At 38.9% G+C, this 19,806-nt stretch overlaps 1 protein-coding gene across 1 annotated transcript in view; it reads left to right on the forward strand.

The window, feature by feature from the left end:
• The window catches only part of SLCO2A1 (solute carrier organic anion transporter family member 2A1), a 212,464-nt gene that overhangs the window by 52,480 nt on the left and 140,178 nt on the right, over positions 1–19,806 (forward strand). The window contains exon 2 of the mRNA XM_044070455.1: positions 767–904. Within this exon, the coding sequence (XP_043926390.1) occupies positions 767–904 (138 nt within the window). The remainder of the gene's footprint in view (positions 1–766; positions 905–19,806) is intronic.

Raw genomic sequence — 19,806 nt, forward strand, 5'->3', positions numbered from 1 at the left:
CCAATGTGAGAGTAGAACCCACAGCATTCTGATCTTCCAGTGCAAAAGGCAAGGGCGCTTACTACTTGTTGGGCCACTGTCACTGACTTAATTAGTCTCAGTTAGGAAACCTTCACTATTTTTTAAATTTCATTTTGCCATTGCCTGCTGTTTTATTCCCTCATTGTGTTTGTGGCTCCCAGGCTTTTTGCACTGTCTTCCTGAATTGTAATCATCCAAGCCTCTGCACACTCCTAAAACTACCATCTAAGTTATAGAGTTTTGCCTGATCCAGATATCCATTTCAGATGATTCACAATTATTATTTTCAAACTTCCTTTTCTCCTTGGAAAAATAAATGCTTTTATATCTTTTGTTTATCAGTGTCTAGCAGGTGATGAATCAAACTTTTTTTCAGTGCTAGCATCATCACCACCACAGAAGCCATTTTGATTATAAGGTCACAGTTGTTCACATCAGCCACTTGTGATATCACTGTCAGTAACTGCAGTATGAATGGTGTAGTGGAAGCAATTGTGTAAAGTGTGTCAGCTGCAGGTGTTAATAGCATTACACTCATGCAGTATCACAGTGAGGCATTAGAAATTTTCCAAGGAAGTTAAGCAAACATGCACATTATGAGTGCTGCGAGTGAATTTCTCTTAGAATGTTTAATTATGCATTGCTTGCTGCTTCAGTTTGGTATGATTTTATGCCTTCTTTGAACTGGTACTATAATGAACCAGAACTAAATGTTGACTAACTAGTTGTTTTGGTCATTTGATAGGTTTTCGTCTTGTGTCACAGCCTACTTCAGCTCTCGCAGCTCCTGTATAGCTCTTACTTCAAGAGCAGCATCACAACCATTGAGAAGGACTTTGGTCTGTCCAGCTTTTCATCTGGCTTTATCTCCAGCTTACATGAGGTATGGAGTACTGAACCCTCTGTGTCTACAGATAGACCTCAGATTTATGGCTAAAGTACTTTTGCCACTAATAATCCAGTTACCAGGAGTATAACTGTGAACCTTCTATTCTCAGTAGTTGATTACACTGAATATTTAAATATTTGGCATTGAAAATACTGATTAGACTCAAAAAGGAACTTAGGATGAGACTGAATGAGCAACATGAAATGTCTATTTACAGGTAGCATTTTATGCAAAGTATCATTTAGGTAACATGCTTGTAGCAGTTCTGCTTCATAAGCCGGAACTTTGAATTCCTGAAACAGATAATCCTGAACCAAAAAGACTGAAAACAGAAAAGTATGCAAGTAATGATTTTGAATTATCGAAAAGTAAACTGTAATGGAGATTATTTTATGCTGTATAACAAACCTTGAGTATCCCCCATGTGGGAGGTTGTTCTGCACTTCTCCCCCCATATAAATTTTTCATTGTGCCAAGGTCACTATATGTTAACATATTTCGTTTCTGGACAGTCAGGTATCCCCTTTTTCTCCAAAACTTTTTAAAATCCAGTTTGTAATAAATAAGCTTGATTTGTGTGGGTCCTCCCCCACAAACCAGCACTGCAGATGGGTTCCTCCCCTAGATAAAATAATTATTCTTGTAGGTTCATTCATGATTTTTAAATGTATTGTTTTCAATGTTTTCTATTCAGGATGTTCTGTTTCAGGATTGTGAAATTTAGGCTCATTACACAGAATCATTTCTGTTGGTCTGTATAAAACGTTTGTTTACTGCCTCTATCTGTTTTTCTTTCTCCATTGGCATCTGCCTCTTTCCTTCACTTCTCATTCTCAGCTTTGATCTTGGTGCTGCTTCCTTTTCATTTATACTGGTATCTCCTAAAACAGAGTTAGTAAATAGCTAGAGCTCATTGTAATTAATGATATTTTGAGTTGTACAGAATTACTCCTTTTTGTTTGCTTGCTTTATGTGGCGTCTGCATGTCCTCCCTGCGGTCGAGTGGCATTCGAAAGACATGTGTGAATGGGCGTGCCTTCGCTGAAGGTTGGGCATTGGGCTGGCAACTCAGCACCATAAAAATCTACTGCCAATCATTAGCGGACCGGAGTTCCGTTGTGGCGACCCCTAACCTGGAAAGGTCAAAAAGACAAACAAACGTGTCATAAAATACACATAGTACATCAGACAATGAAAGCTGTAATACAATTAAACAAAGGGTCAGAAAATAAACTTCCATGAGTTGAATTATTACAGGATGTTGCATACAGGTAAATAATTTTCTTGGATGGCGAAAGCTAGGGTACCTTTTTAGCTAGGCTTATATAGGCCCTAGGGCCAATAGCCTAGTGCCTACCAACCTATGAACCTAATGAGCTAAAATAAAAATAGAACAAAAAGTAAAATAAGAGGTCTATATACCTACACACAAAACTGAATGCGCATGTCATCATCTTGCCATAGGTTCATAGGTTCATAGGTAGGTACTAGGCTATCAGCCCAAGGGCCTATGTAAGCCTAGCCAGCAAGATTCCATGGCTTATGCCACCCAATAAAGTTATTTTCCTGTGCCACTGTCGAGCAGAGACACAGAAGTGATCCCCAGGGTGTATTTCCTATTTCCCATCCACTCATCAAGATTTTTCTTGAAGAGTGCTAATGAAGAACTTTGCTTGACATAGATGGGTAGCTTGTTCCAGAGTATAAAAAGTCTCTGGGACAGGAATCTATCCCTCCAGCATGTCCTGTTTATTGTGGTGACAAAGTTTAGGTCCCTAGAGTGTGCAGCTCAGAGGGATTAGGATTTCTTTAGGTGCAGCATGTCCAACAGCTCTGGGTTTGACATAGCTTTATATGTTAGGCAGAGATCATTTCAGAGTAGGCGATATGCTACGGAGTAAAGCTGGAGTTTTTTTGAGGCGGTCAGTGTAGGACATGTGTTTGAGGCCAGTAATCTTCTTTGTGAGGTACTTCTGTGGCCTTTCCAGCTGCTGCAGATGTCTTGTGAGGTACATTCCAAAAGGGGCGTTGTACTCTATAATGGGTCTAATGAGTGACGAGTAGAGGGGAACAATGACCTCTTTTTTCCTGGATGAGAACCCTTTTAAGATGAGGTGTGCCACATAGAAGGACTTCCTGACTACTGTGGCGATGTGACTATCAAAGGAGAGACTACTGTCCACCTGGGTCCCAAGGTCTCTTATCATGCATTCGGTGTTAAGTAGATTGCTGCCTATGTTGTAGTTCATGGGTACAGAGTTTTTACCAGAGGGGATGACACTGCACTTTTTGACATTGAGCTTGAGGCCATGGCTCTGACACCAGGCATCTCTCTCAGTGAGGCCCTTCTGTAGGATGTTCACATCATTTGGGGACTTGACTATGGCTCCTAGTTTGCAGTTATCTGCAAATTAAATGTAGCTGCCACAGAAATTCAGTGTTTATTAAATGAAGTAGTGGGTATTGTATGTGTAGGGTTATATATAGTTGCTGTAGTGTGCCAACTGAGTCAATAGCTTATACTACTGGCATGAATGGAAAAATGAAATTAAGTTTAGAAAAATGTTTTATTTATTTGTTGCTATACTATAATTGTAGGATTTCTGTTTTACATTTGCTGTATATTAATGCACCTCCAGTCAATGAGATAGGGATACCCACCTCTCATACCATGCAGTGACCTTACAGTTGAATATATAGGGCGTACATGAGTCCAGCCCCAACCTCTTGCAGAAATATTCACATTTTTGTTTGCATAATGATGTGGGGCAGGCTTTTGACTAAACTGCCTTCTAATAAGATGAAGTCCAATGAATTTGATTTTTGGGAATGTGTGTGGGTGGGCTATTTTTGTTGGTAGAGGTTTATATAACTTGATCCAGATCTATTTTTATATACAGGTATGTAACAGCAAAGAAAATTAAGGTTATGGATATGATTTATCCATGAAAAGACATAAAAATCTGTCATGGGAGTTATTGTAAATGAAACATAGTAGTTAAAGCTGAAAAGTTGACCTTAATTATTTAGAAGTATAATGAAATATATCTATCTATCTACATATATATATATGTATATATATATATATATATATATATATATACATATACACACACACACACACACACACACACACACACACACACACACACACACACACACACACATATATAGGCCCCCTGTTGAAATTTTGAGAGTCGCATTGCTGAGTCATCAGACACAGAAAACAAAAAACAAAAATGCAGTAGAACAGCAAATATCAAACATTGCTGCTCTATTTTAAATTTGTTTTCTGCAGAGGGACAGGCCCATTGGATCCTTCAAATTAAAGGGCAAAAGTCACCCACACCTCCTGAACGTAGCAATACTAACTCTGAGATTACCATACCAAAAGGAAAAGGGAATGTTCCAAGATATGGTAATATCAGAATTAGTATACGTAAGTCTGGATTTTCAGCCATTCAGTCTTCACATCTTGGGACTCTGCAGTGCAGGTCCTGAAATTTTATAACTGACACCATATATATACATGTATATAAGTTTAAACGTGCATAGCCTAGACTTCTTGCTAATGCCCAAAATTTGTATTCACAGTATCTTAAAGGTTAATGTGCTTTACTTACAGAAAATTATGTTAAGTATTTTAGAAGGGGCTTACTTGTTATACAGGTATTTTGTGCATCGAAGTAGATGGTTTACCAGCTGTTTATCATAGTTAAATGATTATATTTTGGAACTGTCAGGGGCAGTATGTGTGTGTTCATGAAATAAGCTGAAATGCATTACATACAGGGACAGAATAACTTTAGTATTATCAAACATTGTAAGTATATACAATTATAATACAATTAGCATTTGGGAGGAGGGTATGTAGGTAAAAGCTGCAATACTCTCTTTACAAAATAATCATCACACTTCATGTTTTTTAAACAATTTATGTAACATTGTTTCAGTCAAAGCTCATCATAAAAGAAAGTGCTTATTACATGGAGTATAGTCTGTGTGCAGAAGTTTTTTTAAAGAAATGAAGATACAGGCTACAGGCTATGTTTGGCTGACAGAATTATCATTTGATTATTTTAGTGGCACAGTATATTTGCTCTGCTTTTTGTCCATTGATTGTAGTCTAATAGCTTGAAATTGTTCATTTAATTCATGACACTAAATCATGTGCTGCTCCATTATTTTTGCACCTGCTGTTCCATTATCTTTGCATTTAAAACAACATAAAATGAATGTAGTGTATAGCTGAAAATGTAAATATATCGCCTAAAAGATTTTCACAAAAGATGCCAAATTGTTTCAGAGACACTACCCTCTTCTGATAGGAAGCCCCATTAAAACTAAATGGCTTTTTGAATGTTCAGGGTACCACACAGGATTACATTTATCTTCTGTATGTTGCAAGTATATGGCTTCTATTCAAGGTGAGCAATGCAGATTATGTAACTTCAGAGTAAAAATCATATACATTCCTCCAGAAATAAAATGTTAGGCTAGGATTAACTATTTATTTATTTATTTATTTATTTATTTATTTATTTTACATTTGATTACTGGGAAAGTCCAACTGAACACAGGTCCTTTTTCAACAGAAGCCAGCTGTAGAAAAGCTCCCCATAATATATACAAGTTAACAAAGATGTGAGTATATATGCATGTATCACAGTGAATTACATATATGTGACCATAGCATAGTAAAACAGATGCTATACAAACATTATGTAATTTCTATAGAGAATCAAATAGAAAACCTATACATGACTTTTTATAAACAAATTGTACTTCCTTATCATCAGAGCTTAAGGAACCTATGTGTATATAGAGCATTAATGTTAGCCTAGAAGAGGTAATAGCACCTGCTGTTCCATTATCTTTGCACTAAAATTCTCACTGTCTGGACTAACTGCACAATGCTGGTTAGTCAATAAGCTTGAGAGTTAGAAAATGTGATTCATAGACAAGTACAGCCAGAGGGCGTCAGTAAGACCTCATTATCAGCTCATTACCATGTCTATGAATTGAACATTGTGTTGTCAGACATGTCCCAATTAGTGCTGTTCCTAGTGTCCATGCATTGTTTTAGTAATGGTACCCACATACACTCACACACAATCAGACACTCATGTATGCACGTATGTGCGCGCATGCACACACACACACACACACACACACACACACACACACACACACACACACACACACACACACACACACAACACACACACACACACACACACACACACACACACACACACACACACACACACACACACACACACACACACACATATCCACAAACATGCCTCCCTATACATGCTCACACTCATGGAAGCACTAACCCATTCACCTGCATACATGCCCCAGCATCCCCCCCCACACACACACACACACACACACACACACACATGTACTCTAACCCCAAGTCTTCATTGAACTTACCTGTATCACGAGTGCTCCTGTAGCAGTGATTGGGAGACCACCTTAAAATTTATGGTAGTAACTTTTTCTTCCTGGAGCTTGGCTGAGTAAATCAGGAGCTGCTGACATTTCCATGGCACAGTGCATGGGTAATTAGCATTAGCCACTCCCCCAGACAGATGCATCAGCATGTGGCTTCACCTGCAAGACCACTGTCCATGTTGAGACTTCTATGAGGGCAATTCTTCAGTTGAAGAGCAGTCACGGATTTGAAAGGTACAACATGATGTGGATACCTTCGATCTTAGGGATATCTATCAGAATGCCTTGAAGGTTACCATTTTTTATTTAAATCTATCATTTCAGGAGTTACTTTTATCACTGAAAAGGTTTGTTTTGCTGGAACATGCACTGTCCAGAATGGGTGTGCAGTGACTTTAGTTAGGGGTGGAGCATTTTTGCAGTTAGTGTACATGTTGATGTAGAATTCCAAAAATTAGGTGATACCAAAAGTCACATTATGTAATGGTCCCATTTTATCTTATATTGACCATCTCTCCCAGCCTACTATTGCTCTTCTCCCCATCCTTTCTTTATACCCAACCACCACAATTCACCTCCACTACAATCATACTCACCCATTTCCTCCTATCTTTCAGACAACCTCATACCTTTTTCGATGATTTTCACTTATCCCCATCACACTGCCTAATTCCACCATAGGCACTGTAATCACCCCACAACAATAAATAAACCCCAATCTCAACCCTGTGTCCCTTAACTCTACTAGCCACTTTACAACCCCTGATCATCAGTTCTCTTCTCAAGTGACATCCCATCATCCCAGGCCCCGCCCCACTAAAACACACACAACCAAATCCTTACTTCTCACCTCCTTAAACTCAAGCTCTTAAAAAAACAATTAACAAAGTCCCTTAAGCAGCTTACACACAACACACGGACATCTCTTGACTATTTCTTTCTTCTGTTTGGTGACATAATAAGGACTCTAGGTAAAGTTCCCCCCCCTACTCCTCCATCATAAGAAAGAAGACCTCTCTAAAGGGGAGGAGTAGCCATATATATTCCTCCCTCTAGTAGTTTCTCCTACAACAAACCTCCTCACACACACTTCACGCTTAGAACTTCTCTTCTATATTACTATAATACAAATCAATAAAATGTATAGCCTCCTCTCTATATCCTCAGGTGACAATATCTCTACAATGAACTTATCTTGAACTTATCCTTTCTTGGCTATCCAGTAACATTAGCGATCTAGGAATCCTAAAAGGCGTAAACGTAACTTATCCAGCTCATCTTAAAAAAGCAAACGCACAACTACCTACAACCTCTCACTTTCTCACAACTTCACTCAACAAGCTCTCAACAACCCTCTAATGGGAAAATATAGGAGTATACTGGACTGGATCCTCCTCACTATTTCCTCAAAATTTTACCCAGTAGCACCCATTCCCAGTATTACCCATTAGGTTTACCACCTTTCCAACTTTCCTTCCACGGACCCACAGAATCACAACATCACATTACATCAAAAAAATCAAAAACTTCCAACTAATTCTAACTTCATCAAATAACTCATGAGTAAACTGGGCTTAAAAAAAAAGAAAACACTACCCAACGAACTATCTTAGCTCTACTCAACTAACATTACTTTAATAAACTTGTGACTCAGAAAACTCCCCTCGGAGAAAAATAAAAACAAATCAATCAGCTGCCTATCTAAAACTACTCTAAAGACAATGGAACAGAGAGACAATATGGAGCACGTAACAAAAACATAAGACAACCCCATTTCACTCCATCCATACAAAACCAATATAATAAAGAAAAAAAAGCTAAACAATTGATCTCAACTACACTCACAAAACACAAACAAAAACAAAAAATAAATAACAAAAAAAGGAATCTCCCTCAGGAATCTCCACCTCCACCACCCTCCAGATACTCCAGACCAGATCCTCCCCACCCAAACTTGGACCATTAGCCACCACTTTAATACCTTCTTTATTGACTCTATTTCTAACCTCTCTATCCTTCCACTCCTCCCCATCTTCCCATTCTCAATCACCCAATCTCTCTCCCCACTCCCCAATCCCCAACTCCCCTACTCATCAATCCAATCCTCCTCATCCATCACTCACCCTCAACACCCAGATGCACCTCACCAACTTTACCCACCCATTCCTACTACTACTATTAAGAAACTCCTCCTTCTAACTCTAATATGCCAATGCTCCTGATAATATCCTTCTTTCTTAATCTTCCTGATTGCTCAAGAAGTGGCAAGCCTGCAATTAGCATCTGGCTCTCTACTAGAAGGCTAAGGCTGTGGCCTTCCCAATTAGAAGCCTTTGTTATGCCATTACAGAAGGAGGTAACAATAATAACACAGCCAATTTAGACTAATAACCATCCTGTCCCCATTTCCAAAATCAACCAGAAAATGTGTGCAAATCCAACTCCTGAAAATCTCAATATTCACATAACAACCTGATAACCCCCCAACACAATGACTGAGGCATATCACCATGACATGGCTTCCCTTCCCTCCCAGCCAAATAGTAAATAAGCAATCCTTCTGGATAAATAATTTCCACTTACTTCGCAGTCTTTTCTAAAATATGACACTATCTCTGGACTTCCTCCTCCTAACTTCTCACTCTACCTATATCCTCCTCCTCTCTCTGAACTGGTTCTGCTCCTATATCCTCTCTCCAAACTCTGGTTCTATGGAAAGAAAGCAACTTCCCTCGCTTTAAAGCATGGAAGAAAGCAACTTCCTCCTTCCTACTTCTCTTCAACTCTTTTTCAAGCACATATTACAAATCCATTTCTTTCTCTCCTTTCTCTAGCATTACTTTGGATTGCAATGGATGCTTTGCAATCATCTAGCTCAATGCCACCAAAGACCATTAATGTGTTATACTCCTCCAAACTCCCTCCCCCCAACATAAACTCACTCTTTATTTACCAGTCAAAATACTCCTCTCTTGAAATAGTCAGAGACCACCAAACTTGGGGTCCCATTTGACAACCAACTCAAATTTAATTCCCACCTACAAGGCAAAAAACATCAAAAACAAAACTTGGCATGCTATATAGACAAAGTACTTACCACTACCTACAACTAACTATAAAATCACTCTAGCTACTCCCTTCCTCTTCATGGTGCCCCACTACCTTACTAATCTACTTACTAATCTTCAAGCTCCCCTTGCTCAAACAACCTCTTAATATAACAAAATAGCTAGAGCTACTACACATCCTCCACTCACTCCCACCTCTCTCCTCCTCTCCATAAACTAAGATGGATTTAGAAACAACTAGCACTATTGCCCAGCCTCAACTAAACAGCCCCCACAAAACCCACTGCCCCCCCTCAACTCCCCCTCCTTCCTAATGCCCTTAAAATAGCATTCAAAGTTCTAATAATCAAAGGTTCAACTAATAATCACTAATCTACTACAGGTAAAACAAACCATCCTCCTTAAACCTCTTCACCTCCTTTCCCTGCTTCTTGCTGGCCTCTGGAACTCACACTCACCAAACATCTTCACCACTCTTCCACTTTTCCTTGGCCTTGTCCTTACACTCAGTATCTCATCTCAATGGCTCTGTACCACCACTCCACACCAACTCTACCTTTCCTTGTACCACCATTCTATTTATTTCTACTATATTTTATTCTTATGCCTTTTATATCCTTTTTATATTGTTCCTTAGCTCAAATGTAGAATGCTCACTGTTGTTTGTCACTGTATCAAATTATTTTTTACAATTATTATTTATTGTACTGTACATTTATATTATTTGTATTTATATTCTTTTTGTAATTTTATATTATTTTCTTTTTGGGTACATGTTCTTTATATTTCTTTCATGACTCCATTGAAACGGGTTCTTCACTGCAATAAATAAATAAATAAAAATAAATATTGTACAAGAATTACCTTCAGATACTTAATAAGAGTTTGTTTACATTTTTAATTCATTAAGATTTGTAAAATATTCTGAAAGGTCTACTTGACAGCAGTAAAGCTCAAGTAGGCATATCTTGGTTTATTGAAATAAAACACCTGCTGGACTGTGCTTTGAACAATGAATAAAGTATTCAAAAATGTGTTTAAATGTATTTAAAGAACAAACAAAAACCCATCGCTAGGAACACCACTATCCCATACTTCCCAGTCACTAAGTATATCCACTTTGAGGCTGTAGTATCCTGAGGAAGATTTATAAATCTTGGGGGGACGTGGAGTTTCACTGCAACACTGATCTGTATAGACACAGTGGAAATTATTGAGTTTTATGCAATGGATTTCTTGTCATATCTCACTGATACAACCTTCCACAGAAGTGTCACGTCTCCCTGTATCTTATGACCTCTCAGAAGAAGAGCTATAGTTCTCATTGTCAGCGCATGCAACTTTCTATCCTGTATACTCCTTCCAGCTGCTTAATGTCTTTTGCCATGTATGGACTCCAGAAGTGCATACAGAGTTCAAGAGATGACCTGATCAGTGCCTTTTGGATCCAGTCCACTGGAGGATACACCCAAGTATTGTGTTGGCTTCTGTCACTGTCAATTCACTCTTCTCCTGATGACCCACTTCAGCTGTCACTGTCCTCTATTTGCTATTTTGCTGCAATCATATCTGCACTCCCACTGATATTTCACATCAGGAGCGCTGGGCCTAAAGTGCAGTACTTTGTCCACACTGAACCCCTGGTGCTACTTTTTTGACAGCTTGTCTAGCTTTTCCAAATCGGTCATTGCCAAGTCCTACAGTAGTGCACCTTCCTCAGCATCATCTGTGAGGAGTTTGTTCCTTTTCTCTATTCCCTCAGATAAGTCTAAAAGAAGCACAGTGAAGGTGCTTTATTAATCACTTTCTTTATTATTGGCATCATCCTTGTTCACCAAATCTCTTTCTACCCTACTCCTCAGCAATGTAAGAGTCTAGATCCTCAGTACTCATCCTAAGCCCAACCCCATCCAGTTTTCCTATCTGCCTCTTATATAGAACTGAGGTAAATAATTTGGTGAAACTCAGCTGTCCCTATAGGGGGAATATGAAAGCCGGATGACTATAGCTGCAATGAGTGCAATTTAAACAAAGTGGTTCTGCTAAAAGTCACTTTCAATGTGCAACTGTAGAGTTAGTATATATAAATTGGGAGATAAGAAGGGTTCCTTCATATGGGGGTGTTTTTTTTCAATGAAAATGGTTTTTAATTTCAAGAAATTCTTGCCATGTTCCTGTGACAATTGCTGTGCTGGAGTTTGTTGTTCTACAGTAAGACAGTCAGCACACCACTTAGGATTTTATCTTGACGTTTCCTCCCAGACCTGTTTTACTAATTACCCTACAGTTCCCTGGATTTCAATCCCCATGCAAGGTTTAAATACTTTTTGTCCTCAAGTCCTCAGGCCTTTCTGCAGTAGCCAGTGATATGTTCAGGATCTCTGGCAGGGAATCTGTCAGCACTTTGGCCAGATTCCCAAAAACTCGTGGAAGTAGTTTAGTTGGTCCTTTTTTTTTTAATTCATTCAGATGGGTACATGAATCCCAGCAAGAGGCATTTTATAGTTGCTGATATTTTAATTAATGTGTACACATGCTTCATTTCTCCTTCTATTCTCTCTTTCTCTCCATAAATAAATGTAGGAGCTACCATATCTAAGGTGTGTGTGTGTGTGTGTGTGTGTGTGTGTGTGTGTGTGTGTGTGTGTGTGTGTGTGTGTGTGTGTGTGTGTGTGTGTGTGTGTGTGTGTGTGTATTTATATATGTGCATATATGCATATATATATATATATATATATATATATATATATATATATGTGCATATATATATATATGCGTGTGTGTGTGTGTGCTCAAAAAAAACAATTATTTCTTTTTTTTCAGGGGGCAAATCCCCCTGCACCCCCCACCACACCCCTGCTAACTGTATATACTAACTCCAAGACAGCACAACTGGGGGGTAAGGGCAGATTCCCTTACTCTGTTATACCAAAATCCCACTCGAAAGACTGCCAGCAGAAACTTCATTACAAAGAACCTTCACCACATGAGCATTCAGTTTTTTTTTACGGTATGAAAAAACATTCTCTGAAGTGAGCATTCACTATTCTTAAATGTAACCATATATATATATATATATATATATATATATATATATATATATATATATATACACACACACACACACACACACACACATATATATATATATATATATATATATATATATATATATATACACACAGAAATGTTAGCTCCATTAGTTTAAAGAAGAGTGCTAGCATGATGTGTGAGTGTACGTAAATGGTAAGTATGGTGTTACAGGTAAATGCAAATATTACTTATGTAAAAAGTATAGCTGTGTAAATCCAACTTGCCTGTAACAGTAGCTGTACAAATTTCACACTGCTAAATGGCATGTGGCATATCGTTTCTGTGCCTGCATAAGTCCACTCTGGCAACTTTCCAGAGCTCGGAATTCCCTTTTCTGACTCCCTGTGACAGGAGATTGGCTAAGCCCCTCTCATCAGGGGAAGCCTAACCCTTGACATGGGAAGTCATTTATTCAGACTTTTAGTGCTAAGTAGGATAAACCAAGAAGGACCAGAAGCAAATAACCAATGGTAACCAACAACTCTACAGGATCAGATATTGTTGAACTATATATAAAATAAGTGGGATTTTGCATGGGTGAGTGCTGCCTCTGAGGCACTGTGAAATTTGAACATTTACTGATACAGATAAGTAGGACGTATGCAACTGTACTTTGTCCATCTTACATATTGCCTTAGTGGCATATGGGTAGAGTCCCAAACCTTACTCTACCTGGGAGGATGAAGAATAAGGATCCAGAAGCCCCTGGAGAATGGTCCTTCCAAAGCCTGTTCTGGAACATGAAAAATAATCCAGTTTCTAGTGCTTTGTAAGACCAGGTTGTTGCCTTTGGAATGCTTTTAGAGTTCACTTCTTTCCAAAGAGGATAAAGCTCTGGTGGAATGTGCCTTAATTTTGCCTGGAATAGATATACCATGGTGGGAGTAACAAAAAATAATGGCAGAGGACAACCAACAAGCAACTCTTTGCTTAGAGACAGGTTAACCATTCATAGCCCCAGAATAGGAAATAAGCTGTTCAGCTTTCCCCTGAAGGGCTTAGTTCTACCAAGGTAGTACTTGTGCTGTCTGTGCACATCCAAGGTATACAGTATCTTCTCTCCCCTGTTTTAAGGCTCCAAAAAGAAAACAAAGAGTTTGATGATTTAATTCAGGCTAAATTCAGAAACAACTTTTGAGATGAAATATGAAGTAATTCATAAAACAACTATGTCCTTGTAGAAAATCAAATAGGGTTGAACCACTTGCCTTGCAGATGTTAAGAGCAGTAAGCAAAACAGTTTTCCAAGTGATGAACTTTAAATCAGTCTGAAAAGCCAGTTCAAAATGAAATAAGATCACTTTTCGAGAACAAAGTTGAGATCCGAAGGAGGAAGTGGAATTTGCCTTTGAGACAGTCTCAAGTGCAACACTCCATTATAAACTGACCACAAAAAAAAAAAAAAGATGAATGCGGTTGATCCATGGGCAGGGCAGCTGAGATGGCTGCAAGATGTACCTTGACAGATGTATAAGATAAGCCATCATTGATTATCTCACACAAATATTTTAAATTCAGAGGGGTATATATCATACTGGGCTCTCTGTTATTGGTTAGGCACAACTAAAATTTGCAGACATAGGAATTTCCTAATTGCAGGTTTTCTGGCCTCATTCAATACCTGCTGCACATCCCCATGGAGCAAGTGCCTAAAGGGTATCAAGACAGAATCATTAAGGTTATCAGTTGCAGTTGGTCTAACTGGGGTGCATCAGTGACCCTTGACACTGTATGAGCAGATCTAGAGTGTGAGGAAGCTTGTGCTAATTGCCCTTGGCCAGTTCCATTATAAAGGAGAACCAACTTGTCTGGACCAAAAAGGGATCACTGCAGTGATCTTTGGTAATTCTTTCTGAATCTTCAGAAGTACCTTTGGTATCAGTGGAAAAGGTAGAAATGCATAAAGGAACATTCCATCCAAGTAAATGAGAATGCGACTATCCTCCAAACATGACTGCAGGGATATCTCAAACAGAATTTTTCCAACTGTCTGTTTTGAAAGGAGATGAACAGATCTATTTTAGGTGTTCCCCATAACTGGACCAAATCCTGCAAGACCTCTGCCCTGAGTTTCCACTCGTGAGGGTCCATTTGGGATCTGCTTAGTCTGTCACTCTGTCATTATGTTTTGCTCTGACGTGATGTCTGAGACCTGAAACATCAGAGAATGCTGTAAGACAAGCTTTCAGCCCATCATTGCCAACTGGAAAAGAGGGTATGACCCTGTGGTGTTGTCTGTGACCACTAAAAGTGGACTTGGTGACCGTAAGTGGTGAAGAACTTTTAAGACCAGAATCACTGTTAACATGTCTTTGACATTTATATACTTGGTAGTGTTTGAAGTGCATAGCACTTGAACTCCCCTGGGAACTGCTCACCACACAAAATCTGACAAGCCCATCTGGACTGAATGAACTGGGGTCTGGAGGGAGAATGATAGGCCTTGAGTTAGAGATGTCTGATCCATCCAGCATTGTAACTCTCAGTTCACAAATTCCAGAACTCTAAGGGATGCAGGTGCTATGGCCAACAACTTATTAAGTACCACTGAATCTTTCTGTTATGATCAATGATGCCATGAGGCCTAGAAGTTTGAGAAACTCTCTTGTGGTGGCAGCTTCTTGTAGAGAGAAATCCCTGAAATGTTTTGATAAGTCAGGACTTTTCCATCTGGTAGAAAGGCTATACTTTTTCTATGTCTGTCATACAGCTCTGGAAGACAACTCTTTGAGAGGGTGTGAGATAGGGCTTTTGTACATTACATTTAAATATCAACTGAGTTAGAATGGTCAAAAATTTGTCTAATGATTGTAAAAAATTAGAAACAGACTCTGCAGAAATCAGCAAGTCATCTAAATTAGTGAAACGTGGATGCCCTGTGTCCTGCAGTAAGCAAACACTAGAGCTAGGTACTTCATGAATACTTGAGGCACAGTACATAGCCTGAAGGGTGATGCAGAAAACTGATAATGTAATCCAGAAACAGCAAATCTCAGATATTGCTGAAGTTGGGAGCAATTGGAATGTAATGATAATCAATTTCAGATCAAAAGTCACTATTAAATGGTTCTCTAGAAGAAGGGGTAGGACGATCTGCAGGGTGAGCATTTTGAATTTGGGTACTTACAGAAAGAAGGTTAGGTAAGACAAATTTTACACTGGTCTCCAGAATAGGTAATACCAAAAAGATTCTGGGGTAAAATCCTTTTCCTATTTGTGGTGCAGGAACTGGTTCTATAGCCCCTGCTTGCCATATGTGATGGAGTAGCGGAGATAACAGATGTGACTGGTCTGGTAAGTGTGGGGATATTCCCCTGAAGGGAGGGGAAGATTTTCTGTTCACTGCCAAGGGAGTCCTCTCTGAATTACTATCAACACTTATTTGTCTGAGAGTATTAGTGGTAAGACTGCTGGGTTGAATGAAGAGACAGGATGCTTGAATCTTGGCATAATCATTCTTTAGCAGGGGACTGATCCTTTTTAAGAAAGGAACCCCTTTTATTTGGTTAAGAAGCATTATCCTCCTGCTGTGTCCTCTTGGTATGCTGACTCTTGTTAGGCTGGAAATGTTGTTTGTTCTGCCCTTTGAAGTCACATGGTTTGTTAGGGGAGAACCTTGTCATATGAAACAGTCTAGATACCCTTTGCATCAGTTTACCTCTGTCATCTCACTGGTTGAGAATTTGGGTACTGATAGGGCCAAATACAAATTCATAACTTAAAGGAGTATTCAAAATCTCATTTTTTTTAAATCCTCATAAAAATAAAGGTTGTGTAACCAAGCATACCTCCTCAATGCAACAAAAGTAGCAGCATTCTAGAACTTGTGTCCACCTTTCAAGACGCTTCTCAAAGCATGTTTCAAAACCTGAGTCACACTAGAAACAATCACATTCATATGACACTTCTGATCTACAGGAAAAGAAAGATGCAGCAAGGTCATCTAAATTGTAAGCACATTGCCAAAATAAAGTTCCTCATAGCCTTTTAAGGAACTGGTTCATCAGTCAAAAGGGTTTTACCTGCAGTTTTATAGACATCTTCTAAGGCCAGTAACACAGGAGTAACAGCCAGAACATTTGGATCTCATCCTCAATAAGATCATAAACTCTGCCAATCTCTCTTGCAGCTCCAGATATCTTCTTGTCAAAGACATCTCTAACCCTAACTAGCATCTGTGAAAAGGTGAACACCTGCTTGTTTTTTTGAAACTTTTCACCATTGGGGTCATACAAGAGGGTGAAGGGGAAAAGGGTAAGTGGTCTGGTCTGTGGGCCAGCTTAAGACAACAGTAGATTTACAAACCATAGCTTCAGGCATGTTTTAAAAGCAGTATTAAGCAGACAAAAAACAAAGTAGTACATTAGAATTCCCAGAAGAGTTAGCAGTGGTAAGTATCAAGTATATTACAATAAAAAGTTAATACACATAAATGTATATTTTTAAATAAAAGAGAACATGTCAAAAGTATATTATAATGAAGAGGAAGGGAAATTCCCAAAGGGTTGTTATCTGAGTCTGGAAGCTGCACTTCACCAAAGATGGCTGCTGAGGAGATTCAACTGTGTAATTCTGGCAGCTGGCACTAAAAGACTGAACAACTGACTTCCTGTGACAGGAGTTAAATTTCCCTCGACGGAAGGGGCTTAGTTGATACCCTGACTGAGGGAGTCAGAGGAGGGAATTTTGAACTCTGGAAAGCAGCTAGTGTGGGTTTGGGCAGGCATAGAACCCATGTGCCATTGAGGCAGTGTAATTGATGAACACCATGTCAGTGAAATGCATGTAGATATATAGGCATGTTATGAAACGCTTATATATAGTGTAAATGCACCACAATGCATGTGTAGATGTCATACTTATTGGTTCATGCTGTGTGTGCCGTAGTATTCCTCTGATATATGGATTTATACAGTATACATGCCTTCATCAAGACCAGGTAACACCTCTACCACACAGGTAGCACTTCTTGGTCTTGGTTTACAGTCACATGCTTGTACCGCCTAACAGCTTGAGTGGGCAGTTGCTCAGGTATAATTTCTTGTTTCACATTCGAGCAACATTATAGTGCTTGTAAGCTAGTGTTTAGTGCATGGTGAAATCTTTCAGCACTGGGTAAAGAGTGAAACAGCTTTTACCCTAGCTGCCACTGATTGCACTTTCTTTGAACTGCATTTACTTTGGAGTTGCAGTAATAAAGTAAGGGTGGTGTGATGATACGGTGTGCCTTGCCCTGCAGAAAAATACCTTCATGGCTCATGTAATTTGATCATAATATGAGCTTGAGTAAATATATTATAAAGTCTGTATACTTTAGCTGTCATTAATGAGATGCTGTTTCACACTATTGTAATACAAGCCTGAATGTGTAGTAGGGAAATAATACAACCATCAGATTCACAGATAATGACACAAGCTATAGACTCTGATCAACTAGCCCAGATTGTGTGTGTGTTTATATATCTTTGTGTCTTTTTTTTTGTATCCTTCATTCTGCTGTCGTGTAATTTGATTTACCACAAGAGCTCTCTGTTTTTTTCCTTCTCTTCTCTTTCTTTCCTTCCACCTCCCTCAGATACCTACTTTATCATCTTATATATGCTATTTTTGCACTTCTACAAACTTCCAAAATTTTGGATACAGATTCAGGTGAAATTAAAAGTCAAATTGCCTTCTATTGTAACTAACAGTGCTTTATTATTCTTAAAAAAGGGCAGTGATATTGTTAGAGTCTGTTAAAAATGTTTTCAAGAAAACTAAAACTGTTAATGTTGTGTTTTAAAAATCACATCAAAAATTATTTTTCTTCATGTGTGCTACAGCAGTTTTCCAATACCCCCCACACACACTGTGTAGTGGCAATCAGCACCCTACAATCTATTGGTCCATTCATTCTTCTAAGAGGAGAGCTGTTTCTGGCCCATTTGTTCCTTGGCAGGCAAGAGCCAAGCATAGTCAGCATTCTAGAAGCCAACAAGGGTATTTCTGCTTATGTCCTAACTCCTTTCAATGGTGGCTGGCATGAGCACCCACATCACCACAGAGGTGCCCTCCCCCAACATGTGCTTGCTTAAACAAACATACACACACACAGACACACACACATACACAAACACACACACACACACACACACACACACACACACACACACACACACACAAACACACACACACACACACATGCACATGCACACACACACACACTGAAGAGGGCTAACCTTACCAATATGGCTGAGCCAACATCTCCTGCCTGTGTCCTGCCCCTTGCCTGCATAGTGGTGATCGGAGCAACAAAACCTCATTTCCAGAATGGGGGTGATTGGAATTGGTTACTCAGTCCCACCTTCTGCAACTCAACTGTTCCAGTGACTAAACCACTAGTCAAACTCAGGTCATCTGGTACATAAGTCAGGGCTTTATCCCGCTACACGATATACACCACAGTGTCAGGACGTTTCTCAATATTTTTGATGCCCCTATTAATCTAATATCATAACCACAGAAACAGCAACACTACTAGTATTTCTCACAAGACAAGACCTGCTTTTTTTACAAAGAAGAGACGCCGAATATTTTTATTCACAAAATAATAGCAAAGTCATCAAAAGATTCCAGCGTGTCAGCTGTACCCTTATTTGCCCTCGATGGCAATATAGTAAAGTACACCATTTATTGGGCTCTAGAAATAATTTCGGAATTCATCCTTTTCTTGTTCCTTTAAATAAATTGTGTATTCACCAACAAAATGATGTCATGCGACAACAGCTATCGCATCTCTGTTTAGGACAACACGACTAACAGTAGTACAGCAGAACAAAACTCAGTAATGTTTCACATGAGTTGTCATTTATAACAATTTACTCAGTTCATTTTTTGCTGAAGTAGCAAGTAATCAGGGTTCATTTGCATGACTAGTGAACACTGGGATTGTGTCCTTTCTTGCTTCTTTAGATAAACCACATTTTCTGCAGATACAGCAACTAATGTGAATACAGCCATTCTTTGCTCTACTCTTTTCTATGGCATGTCAGTGTACAGTTTTATAATCAGGACCAAATTCTTTAACTTTCATTCAAATTGTTTGGTTCACTGTTTTCTTTTAACTTACTCTGCCAGTTACAACCATCTGTTTGACACATTTGTGCCTATTTTTTTCTGAGACAGCGGGTAATCAAGACTTTGATCAGTACAAGGGGAAGAGGTCATCTTAAACTCTATCTGGTAACCCATATATAATGACCACACTAGGCCATCATGATTTCTGACAATGCT

Source organism: Protopterus annectens, chromosome 4.part1 (genome assembly GCF_019279795.1).
Source record: "Protopterus annectens isolate FY-2018-M chromosome 4.part1, PAN1.0, whole genome shotgun sequence".
NCBI lineage: Eukaryota > Metazoa > Chordata > Ceratodontiformes > Protopteridae > Protopterus > Protopterus annectens.